Source organism: Euleptes europaea, chromosome 1 (genome assembly GCF_029931775.1).
Source record: "Euleptes europaea isolate rEulEur1 chromosome 1, rEulEur1.hap1, whole genome shotgun sequence".
NCBI classification, from domain to species: Eukaryota; Metazoa; Chordata; class Lepidosauria; order Squamata; family Sphaerodactylidae; genus Euleptes; species Euleptes europaea.
This window is the reverse complement of record NC_079312.1, coordinates 103,652,619-103,678,532: the sequence shown is the minus strand read 5'-3', so window position 1 is coordinate 103,678,532 and position 25,914 is coordinate 103,652,619. Positions and strand designations below refer to the sequence as shown.

The following is a 25,914-nucleotide window of genomic DNA, read 5'->3' as shown; positions in this document are numbered from 1 at the left end:
TGTATAGGAATATAATCTCTAACCAGAGTAAAGGAAGATTGCTTAGGCAAGCTGATAATAGGATGTGGCGTGTGAATATAAAATGCAAGACCTTGGCAGCATTCACAGTAGGCTTCTCAGCAGGTTGGCTACCTGGAGAGAAGAAAAAAGGGAAGTGTTGAGGATCTACAGCAAGGCTGCAAGTGCTTGTTAACTGTTTTCATAATTAATATTTGGAGGAAAAAGAAAAAAAATCCAGTGGGATACATTGGCATTTACTGGGCTTATGTTGAAATGAAGATTAAGCTAGCTATTGCTGAAGTAAATGCTCATTGAACCAATCTGGATTGGAGAGGGGGGCTTCTATAAAAGTAGACTTTATTTGCAATTCAGAATCTTATGAAATGGCATTTGGTTTCAAAATGTTTTGTTTAATGAGCCTTTAAAAGCAAGAAAGGATTTTAAAATGTGTTTGATGAAAAGAAGAAAGAAAAGTTGGGAAAGCTTTTTGCACATTTCAGTGTATCATTTTGGATCTTGCTAGACTCATGCTAACTCTACCATTTTATCTATGTTTGGTATGTCATCACAGAGCACTTAGCTTTCTGTTTGTTTGTGCTCAACAACACTTGGAACTTGAGCATACGAGGTTTGCCAGCAGACTGGGTGTTGTTTTGTAAGCAATTACATCTGCTGCTCTGCATTTTATAGGTGATCAGCACTTTTTGAAAATGAATTGTTTTAGTTCTGCATTGAACATAAAGCAGCACATGCGCATGGTCAAGTTAAATGCCTGAAAGAAAATGGTTGCGTGTGTGCATGTTCATTGTATAAGGATGGCAGAAAAAATGAACATATTTATTAGGCACTTGGCTTTTCAGGTGATTAATGTTTTATACCAGAACTCAACAGATCCCAGGCACCAGATTGCTATGATGCCTAGAAATTTTCATTGAAGTACCTAGTATTTTCGGCAATTATTTTATTGTAGCGTCTCTCTGCAATCGTCAATACAACTATAAAGGTTATTCATCATTTCTCATCAGCATGTTGTTCTTGCCATTACTTGTTTATATGTTAACTTTACACTATTCGATGGGGAATTCATTTCTTAATCATTTGCTTTCTATAGTGACTCCAATATTCAGTTATGGGGAGCTTTTTAAAGGAATAATGAAATGAGAAATTGAGAAGGATAGGGCTAAAGGCTAGCTTTTTGTTGATGTGATAACAACCAGGGTACCACATATTTATTTATATACTACAACACTTTGGTCATAGCTTTACAACATTAAAAGAAACTGAAGAGTTCAGGATTAGCAATAACTAGAGTTGTAAAAGCCCCCCTACCCGGGTGGGAATTCTTTTTTTTTTTTTAATCTACCTTTTCTCGCTCTGAGAGAGAAGGGTGTCTTCAGCTCGGGTTATTATCCAATCCATAGTCTGGGAGGCAGGAACGTAAAAAACCACAAGACTTCCTGTCTCCCGGGGGATTGATCCCCTCCTCTCTCAGTTTCGTTTCCTGCCTTGTTGGGAGAGCAGCCTCTTAGTGACTCTGCTATTCTGTTTTAGGAAAGAAATTTATTCAACCTGTCTTTGGTCTTCCGTGTTCGTGAGTCTTTCCCCTGTTTACCTCCGTGTTTCCCCCCCCCCCCCCGATCGTCCTTCTCACCCCTGCTTAGGAGGGCTCCAAATTTGCCTCAGGCCCAGGCCAGGCTTTACTGCTAATTTTTCCCGCCTTAAAAACATGGTGGCGGCTCTAAATGACGAGTACATCTCGTCTCAGGACCTGGACCCCGGTCTTTTGGTTGCTGCCAATAGGGGCCAGGAAGATACCTTAATGGGACAGAGCAAGCAAACGGAGCCCAAGCCGGGCACCAAACGCAAAGCTAGCCCGGTCAAGTCTGGGAAAACCACAAAGAGCAAGAAGGATGAGGAGAAGAAAAAGAAATGTGGCGTGGCTCCTAGCCGTTCGCCTGTACGCAGTGGCGTGGCTCCTAGCCTTGAAAAGGCGCCCGTACGCGGCGGCACAGCTCCTAGACTTGAAAAAGTGCCCCGGGCTCTCACCTCCGTTCCGACAGAGTCTCCCGTTCCAGCCACCTCTGTGCCAGAGCCGTTCCTTTCCAGCCTGATTGGAGAATAGGATGCCAACCACCAGACCGTGGCGGGTAATGTAGAGCCCCGCACGTTGCAACCTGGGGGGGAGGGAGGTTTGGCGGCACTAAGAATGGAATTGGTGGATCTGTTCTGGAGTGTTTTTATTGAAGGGCTGCAGGCTGTGCAAGGAGCCTCTCCAGCACACTCTATTCAGGGGGACCCCTCCGACGCTCAGGTGCCCAGACAAAGGAGGGTTGCAGATCAGCCGGCAGAGCACCGCAATTCCCAAGCAGCTCCTTACCCCCCATGGCCCACTAAGGCGGCCAAAAAAGCCCCCCCCCTTCAGACCTGCCGACATTAGCATGTCTCCTGATTCTTCCGACGGGGAAAGCTGTGGTAGGGAGGAGGGGGAATTTTCCTCAGATGAGGAGCCCCCCCCCCTGAGGAGAAACAAATTAGACTCTTCCCACAGGAAGATTTTCAAAACTTGTTGTCCAAGGCTTTAGCAGCCCTGGATTTATCAGAGGACTCTGATTCCAAGCCTGAGGACAAGCTGAAGGGCTCTAAAGAGTTCTTCCACAGGCATACAGTCCCTGACACAACCATACCGGTTCCGGACTGTTTTACCACGCTCATCAGGGATGAGTAGGATAAGCCTATGGCAGTGGGACAATTTCCCAATGTTGCCAAAAAGTTTTATTCCTTATCTAAGACCTCCACACAACTCCTTCAGCTGCCCCTAGTGGAGGCACCTGTAATTGCACTCCACTCCTTCGACCTAGTTACCAGAGATGGCATGGGTACCTTAAAGGACCCTTTACATAGAAAGACAGAACTGGTGATCAAGAGGGCTCATGAGGCCTCAACTATGGCCCTCAGTGGCTCGGTGTCTTTGGCCCTTATCTCCAGAGCCGCGTTAGTTTGGGCCTGCAAACTTAACCAGCTCATTCCTGCAGAGAACAAGAGGGCTCTAGAGGGCATCTCAAGGGTGCTCAAGGCGGTTACCTTCTTAGCCGACTCCACCCTTGATACCTTATCATTTTCTGTGCGAGCTATAGCCACACAGACAGCGGCCCGCAGGGCACTCTGGCTCCGCCCTTGGCAGGCCGACCCGTGCTCCAAGGCGAACCTTATGGGGTTCCCCTATTGGGGGGGAAACTCTTCGGCTACCAACTCGACTCTATTCTAGTCGAGACAAGGGACAAGAAGAAGGCGATGCCCAAAGGTTTTCACAAGGAACACAAGGGCTATCAGAGTTCCTTTCGCACATCCCAAGTTCTCTCAAAATTTCGCAATTACCAAAGGAGAGGTCAGTGGTTCCAACCCAGAGGCTCCTTTCGTCGAGGGGGGCGCTTCTCGAGAGCCCCCCGCCCTTCAAATTCAGGAGCTGACAGACAACCTAACAATGCCCGCCAGGGCAAGCAGTGGATGGCCGCCAACATAGACCAGTAGACACTTCAAGTTATCACCCGTGGCTACTTAATAGAGTTTTCACGCATCCCTCTGGATCGCTTTGTCTCCCACCACTGTCCCTCAAGCGGCAACAAGTTCCTCCGCACAGCGGCAGCTGTACAACACCTTCTAGATATCCGTGCCATCGAGCCCGTCGAAACATCAGAGAGCTTCTTAGGAGTTTACTCGGTGTTCTTCACCGTCCCCAAGAGGAACGGGGATTGGAGGGCCATCCTGGACCTCAAGTTCATCAACAAATTTGTTGTGAAAAAGAGGTTCAGAATGGAGACACTGAGGTCCATTTCAGAGACCCTAAGACCAGGGGCATTCTTTACTTCCATAGATCTCACCGAGGCCTACCTGCATCTACCAATCCACCCCAGCCATCGAAGATTCCTGAGATTCTTATTTCAGGATCGCCACTATCAGTTCCAGGCGTTGCCCTTCAGGCTTTCTTCAGCCCCCAAGGTGTTCACGAAGGTTCTAGTGGCGCTAGCTCGCAGACAAGGAGTCCAGGTACGCCTGTACCTGGACAACATCGTCATGTGTGCACCGACCAGAGAGTTAAGCCTCAGTCACACTTCTCTTGTCCTGAGGATTTTAGAGGAGCACGGTTTTATTGGCAACAAAGACAAGAGTCATCTAGTGCCCGCTCAACAACTGTTACACCTGGGGGTCATGATAGACACTACACTGAACTCCCTGATACTTCCTCAGGACAAGGTAAGCAAGATTTCTATCCTAGCCCGAAGAACCATGAGGTCCTCGCAGCAAAGCTCATGGCCCTGGCCAAACTCCAGGGCCTTATGATATCTTGCATCCCCTCAGTCCCATGGGCACATTTCCATGCAAGGCCTCTTCAATGGTTTCTTCAACAGTTCCAACAGGACATTGCCAAGAAGAGAGATCGGACGATCTGCCTACCCAGTCCACCCAGACTAGGCCTGGAGTGGTGGACCAACCCGGTCAATCTATCCAGGGGGCTGGTGTACCTACACGAGCCTCCAGAACAACTGTTCACAGATGCCACTCTCTCCGGCTGGGGAGCCACATTCCAGAATCAGCCAGCCCAGAGGTCTTGGACCCCAAAAGAGAAGAAGAAAAACAGCATAAATTTCCTAGAAATCAGAGCCATTCTCAAGGCTCTCCTTCACTTCGCACCTCTCCTGGAGGGGAAACACCTCCTTATAATAACGGACAACATGTCTGCGAAGGCTCACGTGAACAAACGGAGGTTCAAGAGCCTTCACAAACAGTCAGCTTTCATCCTGGAATGGGCCGAAGCACATCTAGCATCCTTAGCGGCCAAACACATTCAGGGAATCCTGAATGTTCAGGCAAATTGGCTCAGTCGCCAACATCTGCAAGAAGCTGAATGGGAACTAAACCCAGACACCTTCCACTCGATAACGCACAGGCTTGGCACCCCGGAAGTGGATCTGTTTGCCTCTCGCAGCAACTGCCAACTGCCACGCTTCTTCTCCCGTTACCAACAACAGGGAGCGGAGGCAACAGACACATTGATTGCCCCCTGGCCCCCAGGGCTCCTTTATGCCTTTCCTCCGCTTCCCCTGATCCCCAGGGTCCTACGTCGCATCAGAACGCTCAGGGCTACGGTCCTTCTGGTGGCCCCAGATTGGTCGTCTATCTCCACCTTTGTCCGCCATTACAAACTTGATTCTATCTCCCTGGCGGATGCTGCTTTTGGCAGAAGGGTGCTGCAGTGTATTAAAAGACACTTAATTTGTCCCACCCGGTTTTCTGTATATAGCTCTTGGAAGTCCCGAGCTGAAGACGCCCTTCTCTCTCAGAGCGAGAATGAGCCTTGGATTACATACCGTGAAGGCTCCTTCTGCTCTGAAGAGATGAAGGGCGTCTTCCCCTCCCAACAATGCAAATTAATAATACTGAGACAAGAGCAAAAAAGGGCAGCCTTCCTGGTTCCTTAAAAGAAAATTTTTATTTCTAGAGTTCCCATGGCAACAGTGCAATTCTTTACAGTTATTAGTATTCAAAATCAAAGTTCCGTTGTTCTGTCCTTAAGCAGAGCCACACCATTGCAGAAATGTATATATTTTTCTGACCTACAAAAAAAAAAATGGTTAATCCATTTGTTGTTGATATGTGTTAAGTCTTCCTGTCCAGTACTGTCTTATTTTCAGCTTTGAGAATCACTGGAGACTCTGAGAGAGGAGGGGGTCAGTCCCCCGGGAGACAGGAAGTCTTGTGGTTTTTTATGTTTCTGCCTCCCAGACGATGGATTGGATAATAACCCGAGCTGAAGACGCCCTTCGTCTCTTCAGAGCAGAAGGAGCCTTCACGGTAAGTAATCCAAGGCTCATTTCCTATGATGGTTTTTTTCCAGTTTTTCTAGTGGAAAATTGGGAAATTTTGAGGAACAGTGAAAAACTCCTACAATTTTTTTTGAATGAGTAAAATGAGGTTTTTGAATGAGGTTTTACTCACTTAAAATGTATACTAATTTTTTTTTATGTAAGATGATCTACAGCAGAGTTTCCAAAACCTTTTGAGTCATGGAGCACTTTTCAGGAGAGAAATCGGTCATGGAGCACTAATTTTCACCTAGCACCTATATACTAAACCAAATGACAGTAGTATTTTTCTTTCCAATTTCTTCATGGAGCACTAGAAGATGTTTCGCGGAGTATCAAGTGCTCCTTGGAGCACAGTTTGGGAACCTCTGATCTACAGCATTACATGATTCCTAAGTTTGCTGTATACGTATACAACATATTTTCAACAAAATCTTTGTTATTTAAATGTGAATAATTCTGACAGTAGTTAATACACAGTAATGTGTTTATTGTAACCCCATAATGTGTTGTGGTAGTCCTACTTAGTGTGTCTGTATGAGGTGGTTTCTGTCCAGATAATACACTTTCTGTTGTTTGCAACAATTTGTTTTCTACCATCAACTTCTATTTTTTCCTGCTTTTCAAATGGCAGTTTAGATAGACTTGCATAGAGGACAACAGTTTTCAGCTCACTCGCTCTCAAGTATTGCATACATATAGTTTTGCTTGTAGAAAACCAAGGCATTTATACTTGCAAATCTTATGCCAAATAATACAAGTTTGTATTCTACGTAGTTTATAGACTATGCAATCATGTCATTAAAACAGTAAAATAAAATTGGGTTTGATAGGAAAGCACTGCATAACTTTTGAATTTTGCCAAAATTTCCATTTTCTCTGGAAAAAATGGAAAACGTGTTTTCCCTCATGGTTTCAGCCTTTCCGGAAATTTGACATTGCTAGGAATAACTTAAACATGTGGTCATTCAATTATAAAACCCTTAAGGCAGAAAAATGAGTCTGTCTCCTAAATTTGGGACTAGCTCCTAGGGTCAAAGAAAATTTGTCAAGGCCCGTTTTGTACTTTCAAATGACTTTCAGATTGGACTTTTACCTTGGATATTTGCCCGGGACTTTCCTTTACCTTAAGACCAGTAGAGGTATTTTATACTGTCACCTTGCCATCTGAAATTCATATAAGTATAAATGTAATGAATTTTCTGCCTGTTCTTTCTAAGACATGATTGCGGTTTTGCATCTTTAACTGATTAATACATTTCACTAGATGCATTAAAGAAAAATATGGAAGAATATGAAAATATCTAGGAGTGCAGCATCTCTTTAAAAAAAATCTGTATCAAGTTAAAATCCTTTCTGCAGGGCTTGTTCAGATACAAGCATGTGTAAAATGCCATCAAATCACAGGTGATTTGAGGGCTTTCAAGGCAACCACAGAGGTGGTTTGCTGTTGCCTTCCTTTGCATAGCAACCCTGGAATTCCTTGGTGGTCTCCCATCCAAATACTAACCAGGGCAAACCCTGCTTAGTTTCTGAGATGTGACAAGATTGGGCTAGCCTTGGACATCCATGTCAGGGCTTACAAGCATAGTAGTCTTCTCCATACTCCCAAGATTTCTGATAGCCATGTAAATGCAACCAATTGCATGGGAGAAAATGTATTCAGATGTCATCCCCCTGTTCCAATTTGGAAGGCTTTCTTGTTTCAAGGATGATTTTTGTTTATTACATACTCATTTGTTTTTGAAGTTGCTTCTGGCACTTGCATCTTAGAAAACAAGATGAAATGTTTGTGATGACTGAGCTATGCCTGAAAGAAGATAATGTTCTTTGAAAGCTCCTACAACTTGAGAGATTCCAGATTTCAGTTTTCTTAGGTATTCTGAAGAGAAGTTAGCATTTGTTTCAAGAAGATTCAGACATATTCCTAACTTCACTTATATGCTGAGAAATCAAGGTCATTAACTTTTTCAAAGTACCATGGCACATACATTTATATACATTGGGTTGGATCCCACAGTCCATCTGTGACAAGCACTGATGGCCACCAGTTTTTCTGGTTCTCTTCTCCCTTAGCAGTAATTTCTGTCCTTGGGAAGATTTATTCCCAGGGTTACAGAACCCACATGGAATAATAGCCATGTGGTTCTGAAGGCTGCAATCCGGAAGGCATAAAATCACTCCCTCCACCCTCTTTCATGAGTAGAGCTCCACTGACGGAAGAGAAAAAAGGGAGCCATTTTTCCAAATTTCCCCTTCCCACTGCAGCCTCTCAACTTGTCTGGCTGTCACTCCACATGGACGGATGGATGCTGCAACCCTGGAAATAAATTTTTAAAGGTTCGGAAATGGTTGCTGGGTAAGGCATTAGCCAGGAAGATCTGGGATCCTTGTGTGGATCTTCATTTTCCTTGCACTGGACCCAACCATATGTCTACTTATCAGTTAGCATAACACTTCACAAACACAATCAGTGTAACATAATGGGTGATGTGTAGCCTAATTTTCCAGTCAGCACTGGCAAATAAGAGTAGTCTCAAACATAGAGTATTGTAAAGCTGTGCTTAAAAACATTCACATTTTATGCATCTGTAACATTTTATATGACCCCACCAGCATTTCTCACATCAAACTGTAAATAAAATGGGCAGGTGTGTTTGGGTAAAACACAGTAGAAACATGTCCAGGAACTATTATTATGTGGCTCCTTGTGTGTAGGAATAATTATGCAATCATTCCTTTATTACATTTTTATCTCACTTTTCCTCCAAGGAACTCAAGATAGCATAATAATTCTCTTGTCCTCCATTTTCCTCCATTCTATCCTCACAGCACCCGTATAAGTTAAAGTTAAGAGAAAGTACCTGGCCTCAGGTTACCCAGTGAATTTAATGGTGAAGTGTGTGTGTGTGTGGGGGGGGGATACTACCCCTATCCTGTCATTCCACTGCACAAAGTTTATTTATTCAGTTATTAAAATATTTATACCCCACCTTTCCTTTCGGCTCAAGTTTGAGGTCTTCCTCCTGTGTAAGGAGCCTTCCTCCCACTTAAGTTGCTCTTCCGTTGAAGGAAGCACCACTTAAGTTAGAGGAAGGCTACTGTTTGGATTCGCCTCTGGGTCCACCAGTCTCAGTCCAGCACTCCAACCACTGCAGCGTACTTTGTACCTACTCTTTGCACTCCGCTGCAGCCACAATAGTGATACCAGTAGCAAACACATATAAGATTGCTGGGTCAAGAGGTTCTCACAGTGCCACTTGATATTAACTGTTCTTCTGTGTAAACCACTAAAGAGCCCTTGCATATGGAGCCATGGCATACAGAAGCTATAACATTAAACACTCCTTATTGTTTTGCCCATTCATGCATGGATTATAGCTCTTGCCATGCTGACACTCAGACTTTTCATGCCATTGGGCAATGTGTCGAGGAAGAAGCATTTTAAACATTATTGCAGGCAAGGTATTTCTAGTGGAACTACGCATAGTATCTGAACACTGAGTACTGTCACCTTGCGGTTACAAGTGGAATACACTGTCTCCAAGAAAGAGAACATATACTGGGGATTTTTGCAGAAATGCATGCACAAGTGTTGAAGCCGAATACAGCCCATGTATTGAATATCGCTGATTATTGTTTGTGTTGTAGCAGATGCTATAGTGGCTTGCCATACGGAATAATGTTCTTTACAAGACCATTGCTGAATTTAGCAATCCTTTTCTGGGACAACCATAAAGAAAGTGTTAAGAAGCCTGCACCCTGAATCTGACCACTTTTACTTTAGAATGAGTTGCATGGACCTCCATGGGCTTTATTTCTGAGTAAGTATGCTTAGGGGGTATCCCTCTGGCTCCAGTTTCTCTTTTTTAAAATTATTGCTATGGGAGAATACTATGTTAAGCTATTCAGATCTGCGTGGCGTTGATCCTGGCATCCTAGTTGTCTTATGGTGGTTAAGCCTTTCAGTGTAGCAGCATTGTTTGGTTTTTTTTTAAGGCTTGCCAAACCATCCAACATTAGCTCCGCTATTCAGTGTGCCAGCCAGTCGTAGGTGCTTGTCCATTGCTCAGTGCTGCTAGTGCCAGAAAATACATCAGAGGGAAATACATTTGTGCTGCTGGGACTTTTTACTTCTTAAGGAAAGACACAGCAGCACCAAAAAGATATGGCAACTAAAGGTGGATAGCATGTGCAAAAAATTTTTAGCCCTTATGTGGGGAGGCAAGAACTGCTGGATCAGTGTCAGGAGTTTAAACTTTGTAGGAGATAGGGCTGTTATTCCAATTATAGGTCATTTAGGGAAATACTATATGAAATACACGTCTCATTCACAGAACAACATTGTAAAGCTATTGTAAAGCAATTTAAGCCCTCACTGATGTAATGACTGGAATTTGAGACAGAGGAGCTCCTTACCTACAAAATTTCAGCTTCAGTGCTGTTAGTTAATTTGTGCTAATTTAATATATGATAATAAACTTCAAAATGTATGCAAATCAGAGTCCTGGGTGCATGATTGCATATTGCTATGCTCCTCCTTGCCAGCAAAAGTATTCCGTGTCTACTCTCCTGTTTGCTTTGGGCTCTGCTCTTGAATGTTGTTTCCTGCCTCTGAAAATAGAGGAGTGATGGTGTCATAGTTGTTGGGGAGCTCAAAATAAAACTGGTAGGCAGAGTGAAATGGTAGAGGGGCCCCTTCGCCTGACAGCTTTCATCCAGTTGCAAACTGACCATGTGTTGCATTCAAAAATACACTGTGCCTTCAGCCACATATAGGGTGTGTACTTCATTGTATGCATCAGTTGTGTGTATGTTCATTTGTTTCCCCTTGCATACTAGCATAAAATAGCAGTGGGATGGATCCGGAGAATCTTTCCTCGCCTTTCTCTTCACCCAACAGCCTGCTGCTTGTCTTGATAATCTTGAAAATCCTCTCTGAGGGTTGGGGGGCCTCATAAGCAAAATGCATCGCATCATGAGTAGCTGTGGTGAGAAGGGGGGATTGGGTGAAATCACAAAGCCCCTCCCCCAAAAATGATTGGGGACAAGAAGCAGACTGCTGAGGAAAGAGGAAGTTGGAGATAAATTGTTCTGCCAATGCCTTATATGAATTTTTCCGTGGGATCAAGCCTCATGTGTGTCCACAATTGTACGTATGCACACTTCTCCTTAAAGTTTCCTTTTCCACGAAACCTGGTTTGTTAGGACCAGAGCAGCATTCATTAATTTTTTTTAAATTTAGCTTTACCATTCAGGAGGAATCTGCTGCTAGGAATGAGAGAAAGGGGATTTTCTCTTTTCTTCTCATACTGTTTTCATCTCTTTCCATAAATCTCATTGAATCAGCTAGTTTCCCTTAGAAATCTAATATGGGCCCTCAGAGATTGGGGTGGAACTAAAGTAATGGGAGCTTCGGGAGAGGCTGCAACCTCTGATTGCTAATCTGTGAACACAGCGTGTCGACAACTTGTTTCCTTGTGATATTAATGTGGCTTTAATTAAAATACTTTCTTGACTCATGTACATAAAGGATATCCTCTGTGAAGGAGTAATGTTAAAAATGACCTCGTCCTTTGGAGAGTTTTAGTTTTGCCCAAAGATACTCGCTTTAAGTATTTAAAATATTTAAAACATACAGCAAGGTAAAAATGAATGGGGAGAAGGGAGGACAGGGCAAAATGCTTTGAAAAAAATAAAACTTTGACTTTAAATGGTGACCAGTTCAGTGCACTGTGGTCATCCCCTGACAACACAATGAGGGAAGATCCTGATGTTTTGCCGCATTTTGTGACAACAGGATGCTCACACAATACACCCTCCTTGCCGTAGCGCTGCAGCAACAGCACCCTGAAACTATTTCTGTTGCTGACAATGAATCAGACTGTGGCAGATGGCTTAAAAAGCGAAGAAACCAATTACAGATCACTCATGGAAATGCCTCTGAACATAACTCTTTCAGTCGCCTGTGGCAAGGTAACAGTTGCCTCCAGATGACTGGCTCTAGAAGCTGTATAAAATAATCCCTCCTTTAGGCCATAATTGACAAGCCTAGTTATATGCAGGCAAGCAGGCTAGTATTAATGTTTGTAGGCTAGTAACTTCTGTACAAGTATTTTATGGGGCACCCAGGAACAATCCTATATGACTGAAACCTGTGTGGAATTAATACATAAAACGAGCATTTGAGCTGTGGGCAAAAATTAAGAAAAGGGCAAAGTTTTCTCTAAACCCGAGTAAGCTCGCTTCATTGAGATTTTTTCCCCCTCCTACAGTTGCACTAGGTCGTAATCAGCCCCTGAAGAAGGAGAAACCAAAATGGAAAAGTGATTATCCGATGACAGACGGACAGCTACGCAGCAAGAGAGACGAGTTTTGGGACACAGCACCAGCTTTTGAGGGCCGCAAGGAAATCTGGGATGCTCTGAAGGCTGCTGCACATGCATTTGAGAACAATGATCATGAACTGGCACAAGCAATCATTGATGGTGCAAACATAATGTTACCCCATGGTAAGTATGTCCATAATGGATGCAGTGTAACAGTAGTTAGGAGAAAAGAAATTTCACTTGGGTAACCAAGTGAAAAGCTGGAACTAAGCTTCCCAGGTGACAAATGTATATGTATTACTGAAAGCCAGTGTTCTTTTGCTCTCGAGACATTATATGAAGGAAAAATATTAAGAATGTTCTTTGGGGCAAAGAGCAGTCTTGTGAAACTTCCTGAATGAATGTGAACATGGTCTGGTAAATTTCCTGACTCCATCACCCAGGGCTAAATGAGGGCACTTCTGGTGCCCAAGATAACTGATTAACGTTGAGTAAGTACTCGCTTTTGTTCAGTTGAGCTTAGGAGATAATACCCCAGGCAAAGATGATTCTTAAGGAAAGTGGAGATGACACCTGTATACATCTCTTTTAGTCATTATAGCTCCTTGGTGTTCATTTAAACCCCAGTTAAATAATCACTCCCTGTGATACAGACTAGTTGAGATGATACTGCTGGAGGCAAGAATTCGAATACACAGCTTTTATACTGCACCTGTTTGAAGCTGGAACCGAAATAAGCTGGTCCATCCTATGTCATAGGTATAGAGTTGTAGACTCCTCAGCTATATACCTACACAGAGTTGTTTGCTATAGTCAGGTGTCCTACTGAGGGCCAAACGAGAGGAGATGCTGGACAACTCTTAACCAGATTTCCTGCCTCTTTTGAGACTTCTACGAAGAAGGAGGACCAGTTTTTGATCTGGACTGTGGTTCTGGATAAGGGAGAGCTAATCCTCCATCCATCCTCCCCACACGCGGCATCATTTTCCTGCCATGCAAATCAACCCCTCCCCCAGTGATACCATTTGTCCTGGTAAGGGGAAGAACTTACCTAGCCAAATAGTTTCTCCAGGAGCTGATTAAGAACTTCCTTGTCAAGTAACTTCAGACTTCATCCAAATCAGACCCACAATACTGTTTATAGAAATATAAACTTAGGTGAGATCCAAAATGCAATCCTAAGCAGCTCTACTCAGAATCTTGCTCTGGTCTATTCAAGGGACTTTACTCCCAGGAAAATGTTCTTAGGATTGCACTGTCAATGTCTCATCTACTTTCGCCTTCAGTCTTCAAGCGTAGTCTGCCTCTGCTGAATGTCCAGTGGGTGAGGTCAGCTGCATGAACTTCCATCTCTTCCCATGTTCCCAACCTCTTGTCCTAAGCTGAGCAATGGGAAATGTATTTGTATTTGCATTTCATAATACTGCATTTGCCTGCCTAGAATAGGATGTTTGTGGTAAATATTGTGGTCTTTTTTTCTGGGATACACAAGAGGCAGTAATGGACATGGGTTAAAGTATATAGAATAATGTCCACTAGCAACTATAAAAGATTTCTAAATATGAAAAACTATAGTACTATGAAATACACTAGTGTACAGATTTTGAGAGAACCTTGTGTAAATCTCAGTAAAACTAGATGAATCATTATTAGTAATAGATCCATAGTCATAAACGTTTCAAAAATAGAATAAAGAGCTGTGACAACAGTATTGGGGGAGGTAGTCAGTAGCAGATATTTATACCAAATTTTAGCTTTCAGCTTATTTGGAAAGTTCCGCAGCACCTTCCTTATCCTAGCCCAGGGGTCTGCAAACTGTGGCTCGCGAGCCGCATGCAGCTCTCCGAACCTGGTTCGAAGCTCCTGCTCTTGCGCCCACTCGCACCGCCAGCCGGGCTGCAGAGCCGGCGCGCCTTAGAGAGAGAGCAAGAGAGAGAGCGGGCGTGCTGTCTCTCTCCCCCCCCTCCCCCCCCCCCCCGCCGTGGAGAATGACCAGGTCCCCCTTTCCCTTTCCCTCAATGGTTGGGAGGCTAAAGCCTCCCCTTCCCCTCTAGCCACGTGATTGCTGGGCGGGCGGCTCGGCGGTTCCTGCCCCCCCCCGCCCGCCTATCAGCTGTTGGGCAGGGCAGCCTTCCTTTGGTAGACCTGGCCTCCGGCTGAGTCCCATTGGGAGGCCATGTCTACCCACTGGCTTTCTTGGCGGTAGACCTGGACTCCGAGGAGGGGGAAAAGTCCCCCTTCAGAGGCCAGGTCTACCAATTGGCTTCTATGGGCCTTCAGAGGCCAGGTCTACTGCCAAGAAAGCCAATGGGTAGACCTAGCCTCCCAATGGGACTCAGCCGGAGGCCAGGTCTACCAATAGGCTTTTATGGCAGTAGACCAGGCCTCCAGACGAGGACTCCAGACGGGGAGGGGGAAATGGCAAGGACTTACAATTTAATTTTTATCAATAAATAAGATCACTATTAAGTATGATATCAAGTTTTATTCAGTGTACCTATAGTTTAATTAAGACTTAAAACTTTAATTAAAGTTTATTAAGTTAATAAACAGTGTACCTACCTATTAAGTTTAAGAAAATTGGCTCTCAAAAGAAATCTCAATCATTGTGCTATTGATACTTGGTTCTTTTGACTAATGAGTTTGCCGACCCCTGTCCTAGGAAATTAGTTTTCTGAAGTTCGGTTAAGCAGAGATAGTTTAAATGGTTATATCCCTTGTGAAAATGTAAAGATCCTTTACCTCTGAGATTGTTAAAATTTGCATACCCAGCACAAAGCGCTTTGACATTATCACTATTAGATATTTGAATATTCATGAACTCCTAAAAACTCTCACAACTGTACTAAAGTACAATACATCAAGGGCTCCAAACACTATGCTGTATAATTTTAAAGAGAAAATACGTTAGAAAGTTTGAATGACAGCCAGTGTCTCTTTTTCATGTGCTCTTCTGCATATTAGCTCCTACACAATAGGATAACATCAAGGAAAAATATTTTGCTAATAAGTGAGTAGTTTCTAGATATGTGGAATGGAATTTCTTTCATCTAGCAAGTATAATGGCAGCTCAGAATATTTTTTTGAGCTACTGCATGTGAATGAGAGATATCTACTGACCTACACTGGTTCAAATGAAGTTCAAAGGAAGTACCTTTAGGTATAATCCAAAAATAACAGCAAAGCAACACTTTTATTAGGACAAACTAAAATGTCACAAAGTAGCAAGTGTATATCTGAGCTAGTAGTACTCCTCCTCAGGCAGAATGTTCATATAAAAATGGGAAAGTGGGTGGGGGGAAAGATGTTTCAGGAAATGGGAGAAAAAGCTCTACTGCCTGAAGATTGTCAAACTTTACATACAGACTTAATCAGGTTAACCCATCCTAAGTGCAATTCCCCACCCCCCAGATTGTACCAAGGATACTGGGGCAGACACACAACGGAAACTGCTGCTTTGAAAATATAAATCCAGCAGTAATTTAGATCTGTTTCCAGCACTAGCCAGGTCACTTATAAGGTAGAAAACCCAAGTAAAAGCAATTGTTCAAAGCCGGAGATAAGTTTTAAGTGATGCACAATTTGGATACTCAACAGAAGCTAAAATGACTCAGTGGCTGTAACCCCATGAGCAAAATCCCACCATTATGTTATAGTAGGATACCTTCCTCCCATTGTAAGACCCTTCTCTTGGATGGCTAAATTTGACCTTTCTAAAACAGACAAAAATTGCAGAAAGCCATGTTGGCCCATTAGAAAATTCCATAAGCAGCAGTCTAGTAGTAGTGTAATGTATTTTATTAGGATCAGCTACAATATCACAAGTAGTCAGGAAGCGTTTTAGTTCCTAAGGACCATTCTTTAGGCTTGTATTTGATCACTAAAACAGGTGCTTTCATATTTTGACAGAGGGCAATTACTTTTGATAAAAGATGGTCAGCATTTTTTTTAAAGTTTTTAAACAAACCCCTTTATGTCCAAGATAATTATTACAGCATAAGAATTATACTGCAAAATGGGAACGGCACTACCTCTACAAAGGCTGGCTTGCTGCAGCTAACTTTAAGTAACCATGCCGGAAGCATGTTTACCATTGTATGACATGTGTCATTGCTCTGTGATATAAAAAGAAACCCCAAGCCTGGAAGGCCCTGACCTGGATGGCCCAGGCTAGCCTGATCTCGTCAGATCTCAGAAGCTAAGCAGGGTCGGCCCTGGTTAGTATTGGATGGGAGACTACCAAGGAATACCAGGGTTGCTGTGCAGAGGAAGACACTGGCAGACCACCTCTGTTAGTTTCTTGCCTTGAAAACCCCAAAAAGGGGTCGCCATAAGTCGGCTGTGACTTGACAGCACTTTACACACACACACACACACACACACACACACACAAGCCTGAAAGACTCCAATAGAAAATGTTAAATATGACAACTGTCATGAAATTAAACGGGTGCAACACAAAGTGGAAGAGGTTAATGAAGGAGTTCTTTTAAAAAAACACTTATTTACATTCTCCCCTCATGCTTGCAAAATGCAACATGTGTCACACACACACAAAAAACCTTTTGGTGGGAAATGATGCTTGAACACTGACTGGCTAGGCCAGGGGTCGGCAAACTCATTAGTCAAAAGAGCCAAGTATCAACAGTACAACGATTGAGATTTCTTTTGAGAGCCAAATTTCTTAAACTTAAACTATATAGGTAGGTACACTGTTTATTAACTTAATAAACTTTAATTAAAGTTTTAAGTCTTAATTAAACTATAGGTACACTGAATAAAACTTGATATCATACTTAATAGTGATCTTATTTATTGATAAAAATTAAATTGTAAGTCCTTGCCATTTCCCCCTCCCCGTCTGGAGTCCTCGTCTGGAGGCCTGGTCTACCGCCATAAAAGCCTATTGGTAGACCTGGCCTCCGGCTGAGTCCCATTGGGAGGCCAGGTCTACCCATTGGCTTTCTTGGCAGTAGACCTGGCCTCCGAAGGCCCATAGAAGCCAATTGGTAGACCTGGCCTCTGAAGGAGGACTTTTCCCCCTCCTCGGAGTCCAGGTCTACCGCCAAGAAAGCCAGTGGGTAGACATGGCCTCCCAATGGGTCTCAGCCGGAGGCCAGGTCTACCAAAGGAAGGCCGCCCCGCCCAACAGCTGATAGGCGGGCAGGGGGGTAGGAACTGCCAAGCCGCCCGCCCAGCAATCGCGCGGCTAGAGGGGAGGGGAGGCTTTAGCCTCCCAACCATTGAGGGAAAGGGAAAGGGGGACCTGGCCATTCTCCACGGCGGGGGGGGGGGGGAGAGACAGCGCACCCGCTCACCTGCTCTCTTGAGCTCGCCAGCTCTCTCGTAAGGCGCGCCGGCTCCGCAACCCTGCTGCCGGCGCAAGCGGGCACGAGAGCAGGGGTTCCGAACCAGGTCCGGAGCACCGCACTCAATCGGCCAAAGAGCCGCCTGCAGCTCGGGAGACACAGTTTGCAGACCCCTGTCCTAGGCATTAATCATCTCAAAAGGACAGGACTATGTATTGCGGACTGTGAGGTCAAACTTTCGTCGGCACAGTGAAAAGTGGTGATATTTTAATGAAACAGTTGGCTTAGTTTCTTGTTTGCATGGTAAGGTATTAGCCTGATCATTATAATTCCAAATAATGCCAGCAATCTGTCAGAGATTCATAGAGATGAAATAAGGACAATGCCTGAGTTAGCCCAATAAATACTGAATATAGGTTGTTCCACTGCCACCTTCTTTCCATGGTATAATACAATATTGAGTAGTTTTTATCTATTTTTTTGAACTCACCATGCCGGTGTGGTGTAGTTAAGAGTGGCGGTTTGGAGCGGTGGACTGTGACCTGGAGAACCGGGTTTGATTCCCCACTTCTCCACATGAGCGGCGGCTAAACTGGTGAACCAGGTTGGTTTCCCCTCTCCTACACATGAAGCCAGCTGGGTGACCTTGGGTTAGTCACCATTCTATTAAGAGCTCTCTCAGCCCCACCTACCTCACAGGCTGACTGTTGTGGGAGGGGAAGTGAAGGTGATTATAAGCTGGTTTTATTCTCCTTTAAGTGGTAGAGAAAGTTGGCATATTAAAAACCAACTCTTCTTTATGGCACATCAAACTGCTAAGATTAACATTTAATCTGTTAGGGCTCTTGAGAGGATATTGATGGGGGAAGGGCCATTGTTCAATGACAAAGCATCTGCTTGGTATGCAGAAAGTCCCAGGTTCAATCCCTGTCATCTCCGGTTAAAAGGACCAGGTGATGTGAAAGATCAGGGCCTGAGACCCTGGAGAGCTGCTGCCAGTCTGAGTAGACAGTACTGACCTTGATGGACCAGTGGTCTGATTCAGAATAAGGCAGCTTCATATGTTCATGCGTTCAGTTCTTGAAATACAACATATTTGCTCTAGTAAAAAGAAGAAGAAGAAGAAGATATGTGCATAAGATGCCGAGTCCTGGAGCAGTAAGGATGCAGCTGGTGATCTGGTCAGATCCATGGGTGGAATACTGTACACCTTACCCATTCCTCAGATGCTTCTCCAGCTTTTCCTTTAAAATGACTAGGGAAGGCAACACATCCATTTCTAAGCAGAATGTTTGATTGCTGACTTATTCTTATGGGTAATTTAAAGTTTGAAGACGCTAGAGAACAAATTAAACTTTGTTTACTGAACATAGTGATGGGTGAAGTCCCCTTTATTTGCTCAGGATTTTTCATCCTTTCTCGATTTGCATTCAATTAAGGCTAATTTCTGCTTTTGAAAACTTCTGTCCTAGATTCCATAATAATGTGCATTATATTGCTTCCAGTAATATAATTTCACCTGCACTGTACCCTGGGCATGGAGTAGGGGGTCACTGGGGGTGTGCGGGGGAAGGTAGTTGTGAATTTCCTGCATTGTGCAGGGGGTTGGACTAGATGACCCTGGTGGACCCTTCCAACTCTATGATTCTATGATACCCACCTCCATCCTCCAGCACCAGTCACGTCAGGCATCTACTTGAAAATTAGACTTCCCCAAAACAAACACACAAAATAAGAGACTGTTTTAGATCTGGATAGTGAGCAACAACTGCATAAAATGTTTTCCAGGAACAGGAGAATTGACTCAACAGAAGATGCTCTCCAAACGAACAAATTCTTGGTGCGTTGTTACGATTTCATAGTTCAGAGCAGTAAAGTAAGGAATTAACATTAAAGTAAAGTAAGCAATTAACATTAAAAAAGTTTTGCACGTGTGTGCGCGCAAAACACTTGACCTTTGAGTGGCTGTTCAGCTGGCCACTCATGCACAGAATCTTGCTTAACATTCTGAGTTGAAGACGAACTTCTGCGGGAAATTATTCTGCATGCATGATACAGCCAGGCATTGAAAGCTGGACAAATACGTTTTCTGAACCAGGTAATTGCAAATTTTGGTATCATCACTATCTGAGAGGCAATTATTATTGAAAAGGGAATACTTAGTAACCCTTACTAACTTCTGTTGCTGCGTCTTAAAGAATATACACATGAAGCTCTGGGTTTGATTATATCCAGAGCATCTTGAGATTTTTAGAACCTGAAAGTCATCTTACAGTAGCTCATCTTCTGCTCTTTCTGTCACCTTGTTTGTGGTGCTAGGACTAGGGTTGCCAGGTCCTCCTTCGCCACTGGTGGGAGGTTTTTGGGCCAGGGCCTGAGAAGGGCAGGGTTTGGGGAGGGACTTCAGTGCCATAGAGTCCAATTGACAAAGCTGCCATTTTCTCCAGGTGAACTGATCTCTATCGGCTGGAGATCAGCTTGTAATAGCAGATCTCCAGCTACTACCTGGAGGTTGGCAACCCTAGCTAGCACTGTGAAATATGCATCTGATCTCTGAGTGAGAATGTTTTTAGTGGAACACGTTTTCCATAAGGCTTTCTCCTCCCCCCCCCCCCGTATTTAAAAAGTCTTTCAAGTTTCAGCACCATTTCCTAGCCTTTCAGTGATAAGAACTGCCGCAGTACCACTTTTTCGTGCCCCTATACATACCTTTCAGTGATTTCTTTACAGTTGATCACTACGACTCTTGTGTATTACCCAAGTCCAGAGTTACCAAAGACTGTCCCTGTGTCTTTAAGCCTCCAGGGCCTTAGTTTCCACAGCTTGCCAGATTCTAGAAGTTTGAGTTTTGCCAAATTTATAATGCATTTGAGGCAGAAAATTCTGTGCATTCTTAGACACTTACATTTAAAAGGGTGAGGCAGGATGTTGACCTCCACATGTAAGTAGCAAAGTGCCTTCACGGATGAGACCCAAGCATCTAATGATGGGAGATAAATTTTAGTAAAAGGCAAAGGTAAATATGTCATTCATACCTTGTTAAGACTTGATGCTGTACTTTTTGAATGTGAAAGCTACTATTGTGCTAATATATGAGAACTAATCTCTAGTGAAAAAGAATAATGCGGCAATGCTGCTAGAAAGATTACAAAGCATGAATATGCAAGTCATCAATGTTTACGAATCAACAGATCAGACTTCTGGATTAATCTCTTTTCATAGATTCATACAAAGAATAGTCAGAGACCAAAGTAAATTGGTTCATGGAACTGAAATGTACAATTGGGTCTCAGACATTAACAAACCTCTATGAGTCTATCAAGAGTGACTTGATACACTCCCTTTCTGAACCTTGGATAGAAGGTAATGTGAACCTGGAGATCTTGTGGTTGAATGTGGCTTCTCCTGACTGAGGATTTATGAATGCCATGAAAATGGAGACAAGCAACTAGACTGGGAAATCATTGTTTGACGCATATGTATCTGGAGTTTATTAAAATTAATTTGCTCCGGAGTCAAGAGCCAAACAGCTGTGGTGTGATGCATTTATGCTGCCTGTGTTTTTGGAAAGTTTCCTATTTGCTCATACTTATCTGAGTAGCCCTTTTAAAATGCTTTTTTGGTAACACTTATTCCTCTGCTACCTGCCTTCGTTAATTTGTACATTCAGGGTTGAATTCAAAACAAAGATGGTGCATAGAAGCTTAACCCAGACAAGACAGAGGTACTGTTGGTTGGTGATATAGTTGATCCTGGAAGCGATGTGTACAGCCTGTGAAGATTGGGGTTGCACACCCATAAAACAAGAGCATGTAGTACCATTATATTAAGACTAACTAAAATATCAAGTAATGAGCAAGTTTTCAAGTTCCCTAGAACATTTCATCCGAGAGAGAGAGAGAGAGAGAGAGAGAGAGTGAGAGAGAGAGAGAGAGAGAGAAAGGGAGGTATGAGAGATACTTCAGGGTGTGATGGAGAAACCCCTTGTCTATAATTTATCAAGAAAATGAAATGCTGGATTTATCACAGACTGAATTGGGTTAGATGATGCTGGGCCCAGTACAGGTTTAAAGATGCACTAATGGATACTGTAATGGAAAAGCAGGGGGAGAATCCTTTTTGAAAGCCAGCAGTAATATTGATGTCTCCAGCACTAATTGGAACACGCAAAGCGTATGGCAGAACAGAGAAATAAAATGTAGAAGTCCTTACATTAACAACGGTGGAGATTAATTTTAGGGGATATACTAGGTCCGGATTGTATATCTTAATCACAAGATAACCTTCCTTCAGATGAAGATTCCTTTTCTTTGGCAGCTGAATTCTGCATTTCACAGTATAGACTAATGGGTTAGGCAGCCATGTTGAGCCACAGAAAAATTCCAAAAACAATCAGGCATCGGCACTGGCCAAAACATCACAATGTGTTGAGTGTGTTCCGACCAAAGATCTTGCTGTGCAAGCAGAAGGTATTGCTGTCCCATTGGGTGGAAAGCTGATTTACTTACTGTCTGCAAACACCTCCCATGTCCCCAAAGCCATTCTAGAAAATCACCTGACCGCCTGGAAGCAGTTTTTAGGGAATGTGGGAATGCAGACCGAGGGGTGGGGGGGGGGGGGGCTGGCGACCTTTCCCATACAAGAGTAGAAGTGCCTGCCCCTCATGGAGTATATCTGACGATCGGTGTTGCAATTTTGTCTTTCTCTTCTCTTCTGGACCTGTTGTCCACCCTGGCATTGCTATTTGCTTGTCCACTTTTAACATGTTGTCACATATGAACAGAAACAGCCGTTTTGCTATAAACTCTCCTTATGCTGCACTAAGGGCCAGATGATGTGGAATAAAGTAGACTTTGGTTCATGAAAGTTTATAGGGCATTTTCACACATGCCGAATAATGCACTTTCAATGCACTTTCAGTGATTGTTTGCAAGTGGATTTTGCCATTTCGCACAGTAAAATCCATCTTCAAAAGTGCATTGAAAGTGGATTGAAAGTGCATTATTCAGCATGTGTGAAAGTCTGTAAATTCATTAGTCTACGGTGGCACAGTAATCTGTCACTTTGGCCGAAGAAGATTAACACAGCTATTCCTTGTTTTCTAAAATAAACAATCCTGATTGGGGGGGAGGGGGTTAAACTAGAGCCCACTTGGTTAGATGCATCTTTTCTGCTATCTTTTATGTGAGGGTTCCAGACCTCTCTGTGCAAATCCCATAAAATCACTTGTTCAGCCAGGCATATAGAAACAAGGTTCTTTTATTGGAAACTACAGAAGATACTGTCCACACACTGATAAAAGTTGCAAGTAAGCCAGACTGCACAACTACAGAATTATATCCCCTACAGAGGAGCAAAAGGTCACACCTATGTTATGGGAAGCTACAAGATAGATGGGCACGGTACAGACAATAATCGTCCCCAGAGAGCTAGTTAGGGTTATCTACTTTCCAAGGCCGGAATTGGCAAGAGGGAGTGAACCAAAGCGCAGCCGGGGAAACACAGCAGGGGAGGCACTCGTGAGACATACCAGCCAGGGCTTGACAGATATGGTGCCTGAGATCAGGGAAGGCCAAATGGTCTGAACTGCTTTTACGAGTTCAGTTGGGAGGGGGGAATTAGGATAACGGCACACAAAGACACACAGACCCTCACATTCTGCCCCCCTTAAGGCCCCCCTCCCCCCGGTTCGGGCGGACGCGGTCGGTCTGGGTAAGCAGAGTGAAACTCTCGGACTAAACGAGGGGCGGCTACATGAGGAGCTGCCACCCACTCATCCTGAGCGGGGCCCAGGTGTTTCCAACGAACCAGATAGAACAACTTTCCTTTCTTCATCTTGGAATCTAACACCTTAGAGACTTCCAAATGCGTCTCCCCTCCCACCACTGTAGGAATTTCAGGCTTTGGGAGAGGATGGAACTGAGGGGCAGAAACGTACGGTTTCAGCAGACTGATGTGAAACACCGGGTGCACACCTCGAAGGGACTTAGGGAGTTCCAATTCCACCGTGACATCATTGATCACCCGGGTGATGGGGAAAGGACCCACGTACTTGTCGTTCAGTTTTTTACAAGGTCGGAGGGAGCGTAGGTTCTTGGTGGAAAGGTATACCTGCCCCCCCACTTTGAGTTCCCACCCCGGGGACCGATGTTTATCTGCTTGATCCTTGTATTTGCGTTTGGCCCTTTCAAGATTTTTCTGCAACCAGGGCCAAGTGGTTTGCACTACCTGTACCCATTCTTGAACCTCCTGCACCCCTTCGAGCTCGGGGGTGATGTTGGGAGAACCAAAGGGTCCAAAGTCCTTTCCATAAACCACACGAAAAGGACTGAAACCTGTGGAGGAATGGGGGGCATTATTGTGCGCATACTCCGCAAATGGTAACAAATCTACCCAATCGTCTTGGTGGTAATTGACATAACACCTTAAATAGCACTCAACCACTGCATTGACCCGTTCGGTTTGACCATCCGTCTGAGGGTGGTAAGCTGAAGAAAGTCCTTGCTCCTCCACCCCCAGTATTTTTAGAAAGGCTCTCCAGAATTTGGCTACAAACTGAGCCCCCCTGTCGGAGAGGACCTTCCTCGGAATCGGATGGTGTTTTACCACGTGATTAACAAATAGTTTAGCTAGCTTCGGAGCCGAAGGGAGTCCCACACAAGGAACGAAGTGAACCTGCTTGGAAAAAAGGTCCGTTATTACCCACAACACGGTTTTTCCCCGACTGGGGGGCAAGTCAGTAATAAAGTCCATCGCAATCACTTCCCAGGGCATGGTAGGAGTCTCAAGCGGCTTCAGGAGTCCGGGGGTTTTCCCCATCCGTCTCTTGGCAGTGGCGCAGATGGGGCAGCTGCGCACATACATCTCCACATCGGATCTTATGCCAGGCCACCAAAATTGCCGCCGCAATAGATGCAAAGTCTTGACAAACCCAAAATGCCCTGCAAGTTTGGCTCCGTGAACCATTCCTAGGACCTCTTTCCGGAGTACCTCAGGAACATAGGTTTCCCCCCCCTGCGTCCATAAGGAGTCCTGTTGGGTGAGCTGCACGGGAAGAACTTGCTGCTCCGCTTCCTTAAGGGAAGCCTCTCCGAGCCGCTGTAGAAAGTCTTCCGGGATCCCTTTGGGGGGGGAGATCTGTTGGCGTTGGGTTTGGGAGCGGGTGGTGACTGCAAACCCCGAGGCTTCCCCCCTCTGCTCAGGGGTGAATAAGGAGTCCACAGGTCGATCGAAGTCGTTGCGGTACTGGGGAATTCTAGAGAGGGCATCCGCTAACGCATTATCCTTCCCCAGGACATGTTTTAGAACAAATCGGAACTTAGCAAAAAACTGAGCCCAACGAATCTGTTTTGCGTTGAGCTTTCTAATCCCTTTTAGAGCCTCAAGGTTCTTGTGATCGGTGCGAACCTCAAACGGGGATTCCGCCCCCTCTAGAAAATGTCTCCAAATGGTGAGGGCATGTTTGACAGCAGCTGCCTCCTTCTCCCAAATGGCCCAGTTAATCTCCGACTGGGAAAACTTTTTGGAGAAGTAGGCACATGGTTTTAACTGATAGTTTTCGTCCCGCTGCAAGAGAGCCCCCCCCCCCATGGCAACATCAGACGCATCCACCTGGACCACGAAAGGCTTATTACAGTCGGGGTGGGCAAGAACGGGCTCGGACGAGAAAAGCAGCTTGAGCATTTCAAAAGCCTGCTGGCAGTCCAAAGTCCATTGCAATTTAGCCGACGGCAGAGCAGCGTTCGCTCCCTTCCCCTTAGTGCGCAGGAGCGAGGTGAGAGGGAGCGCTACCTGGGCGAAATTGGGAATAAAATTCCGGTAAAAGTTGGCAAAGCCTAAAAATTGTTGCAAATGTCTACGCGTGGTGGGGGGTTCCCAGTCCATTACCGCCCGAACCTTTTCGGGATCCATCTCCAAGCCTTGGTGGGAAATTACATAGCCTAGGAAGGTGATGGAGGGTTGGTGGAAATCGCATTTGGAGACCTTAGCAAATAGTTTGTGCTCGCGCAGCCGCTGCAGCACTTCGCGCACTAGTTGAACATGTTCTTCCATGGTTTCAGAATAAATGAGGATGTCGTCCAGAAATACCACCACCCCACGAAACAGCAAATCATGTAGGACCTCATTAATTAATTGCATAAACACGCTGGGGGCCCCCGAAAGTCCGAACGGCATCACTAAATATTCAAACATTCCAAAACAGCAAGAGAAGGCAGTCTTTGGTTCGTCTCCTTCTCGTATGCGGACTCGGTGGTAAGCCTCCACCAAATCCAGTTTGGTGAAGATTCGGCCCTCCTTCAATTGCGCGAGGAGGTCTGGAATGAGAGGGAGGGGGTATGCGTTAGACTGAGTGACCGCATTCAGTCTACGAAAATCAATACAGAGTCTTAAATCCCCCGTCTTTTTCTTGACAAA

The 25,914-nt window shown here is 44.5% G+C and overlaps 1 protein-coding gene across 1 annotated transcript in view; it reads left to right on the top strand.

Moving 5' to 3' along the window:
- Positions 1–25,914, top strand: part of UBTD2 (ubiquitin domain containing 2) — an 81,084-nt gene that overhangs the window by 37,400 nt on the left and 17,770 nt on the right. The window contains exon 2 of the mRNA XM_056862170.1: positions 12,137–12,373. Within this exon, the coding sequence (XP_056718148.1) occupies positions 12,137–12,373 (237 nt within the window). The remainder of the gene's footprint in view (positions 1–12,136; positions 12,374–25,914) is intronic.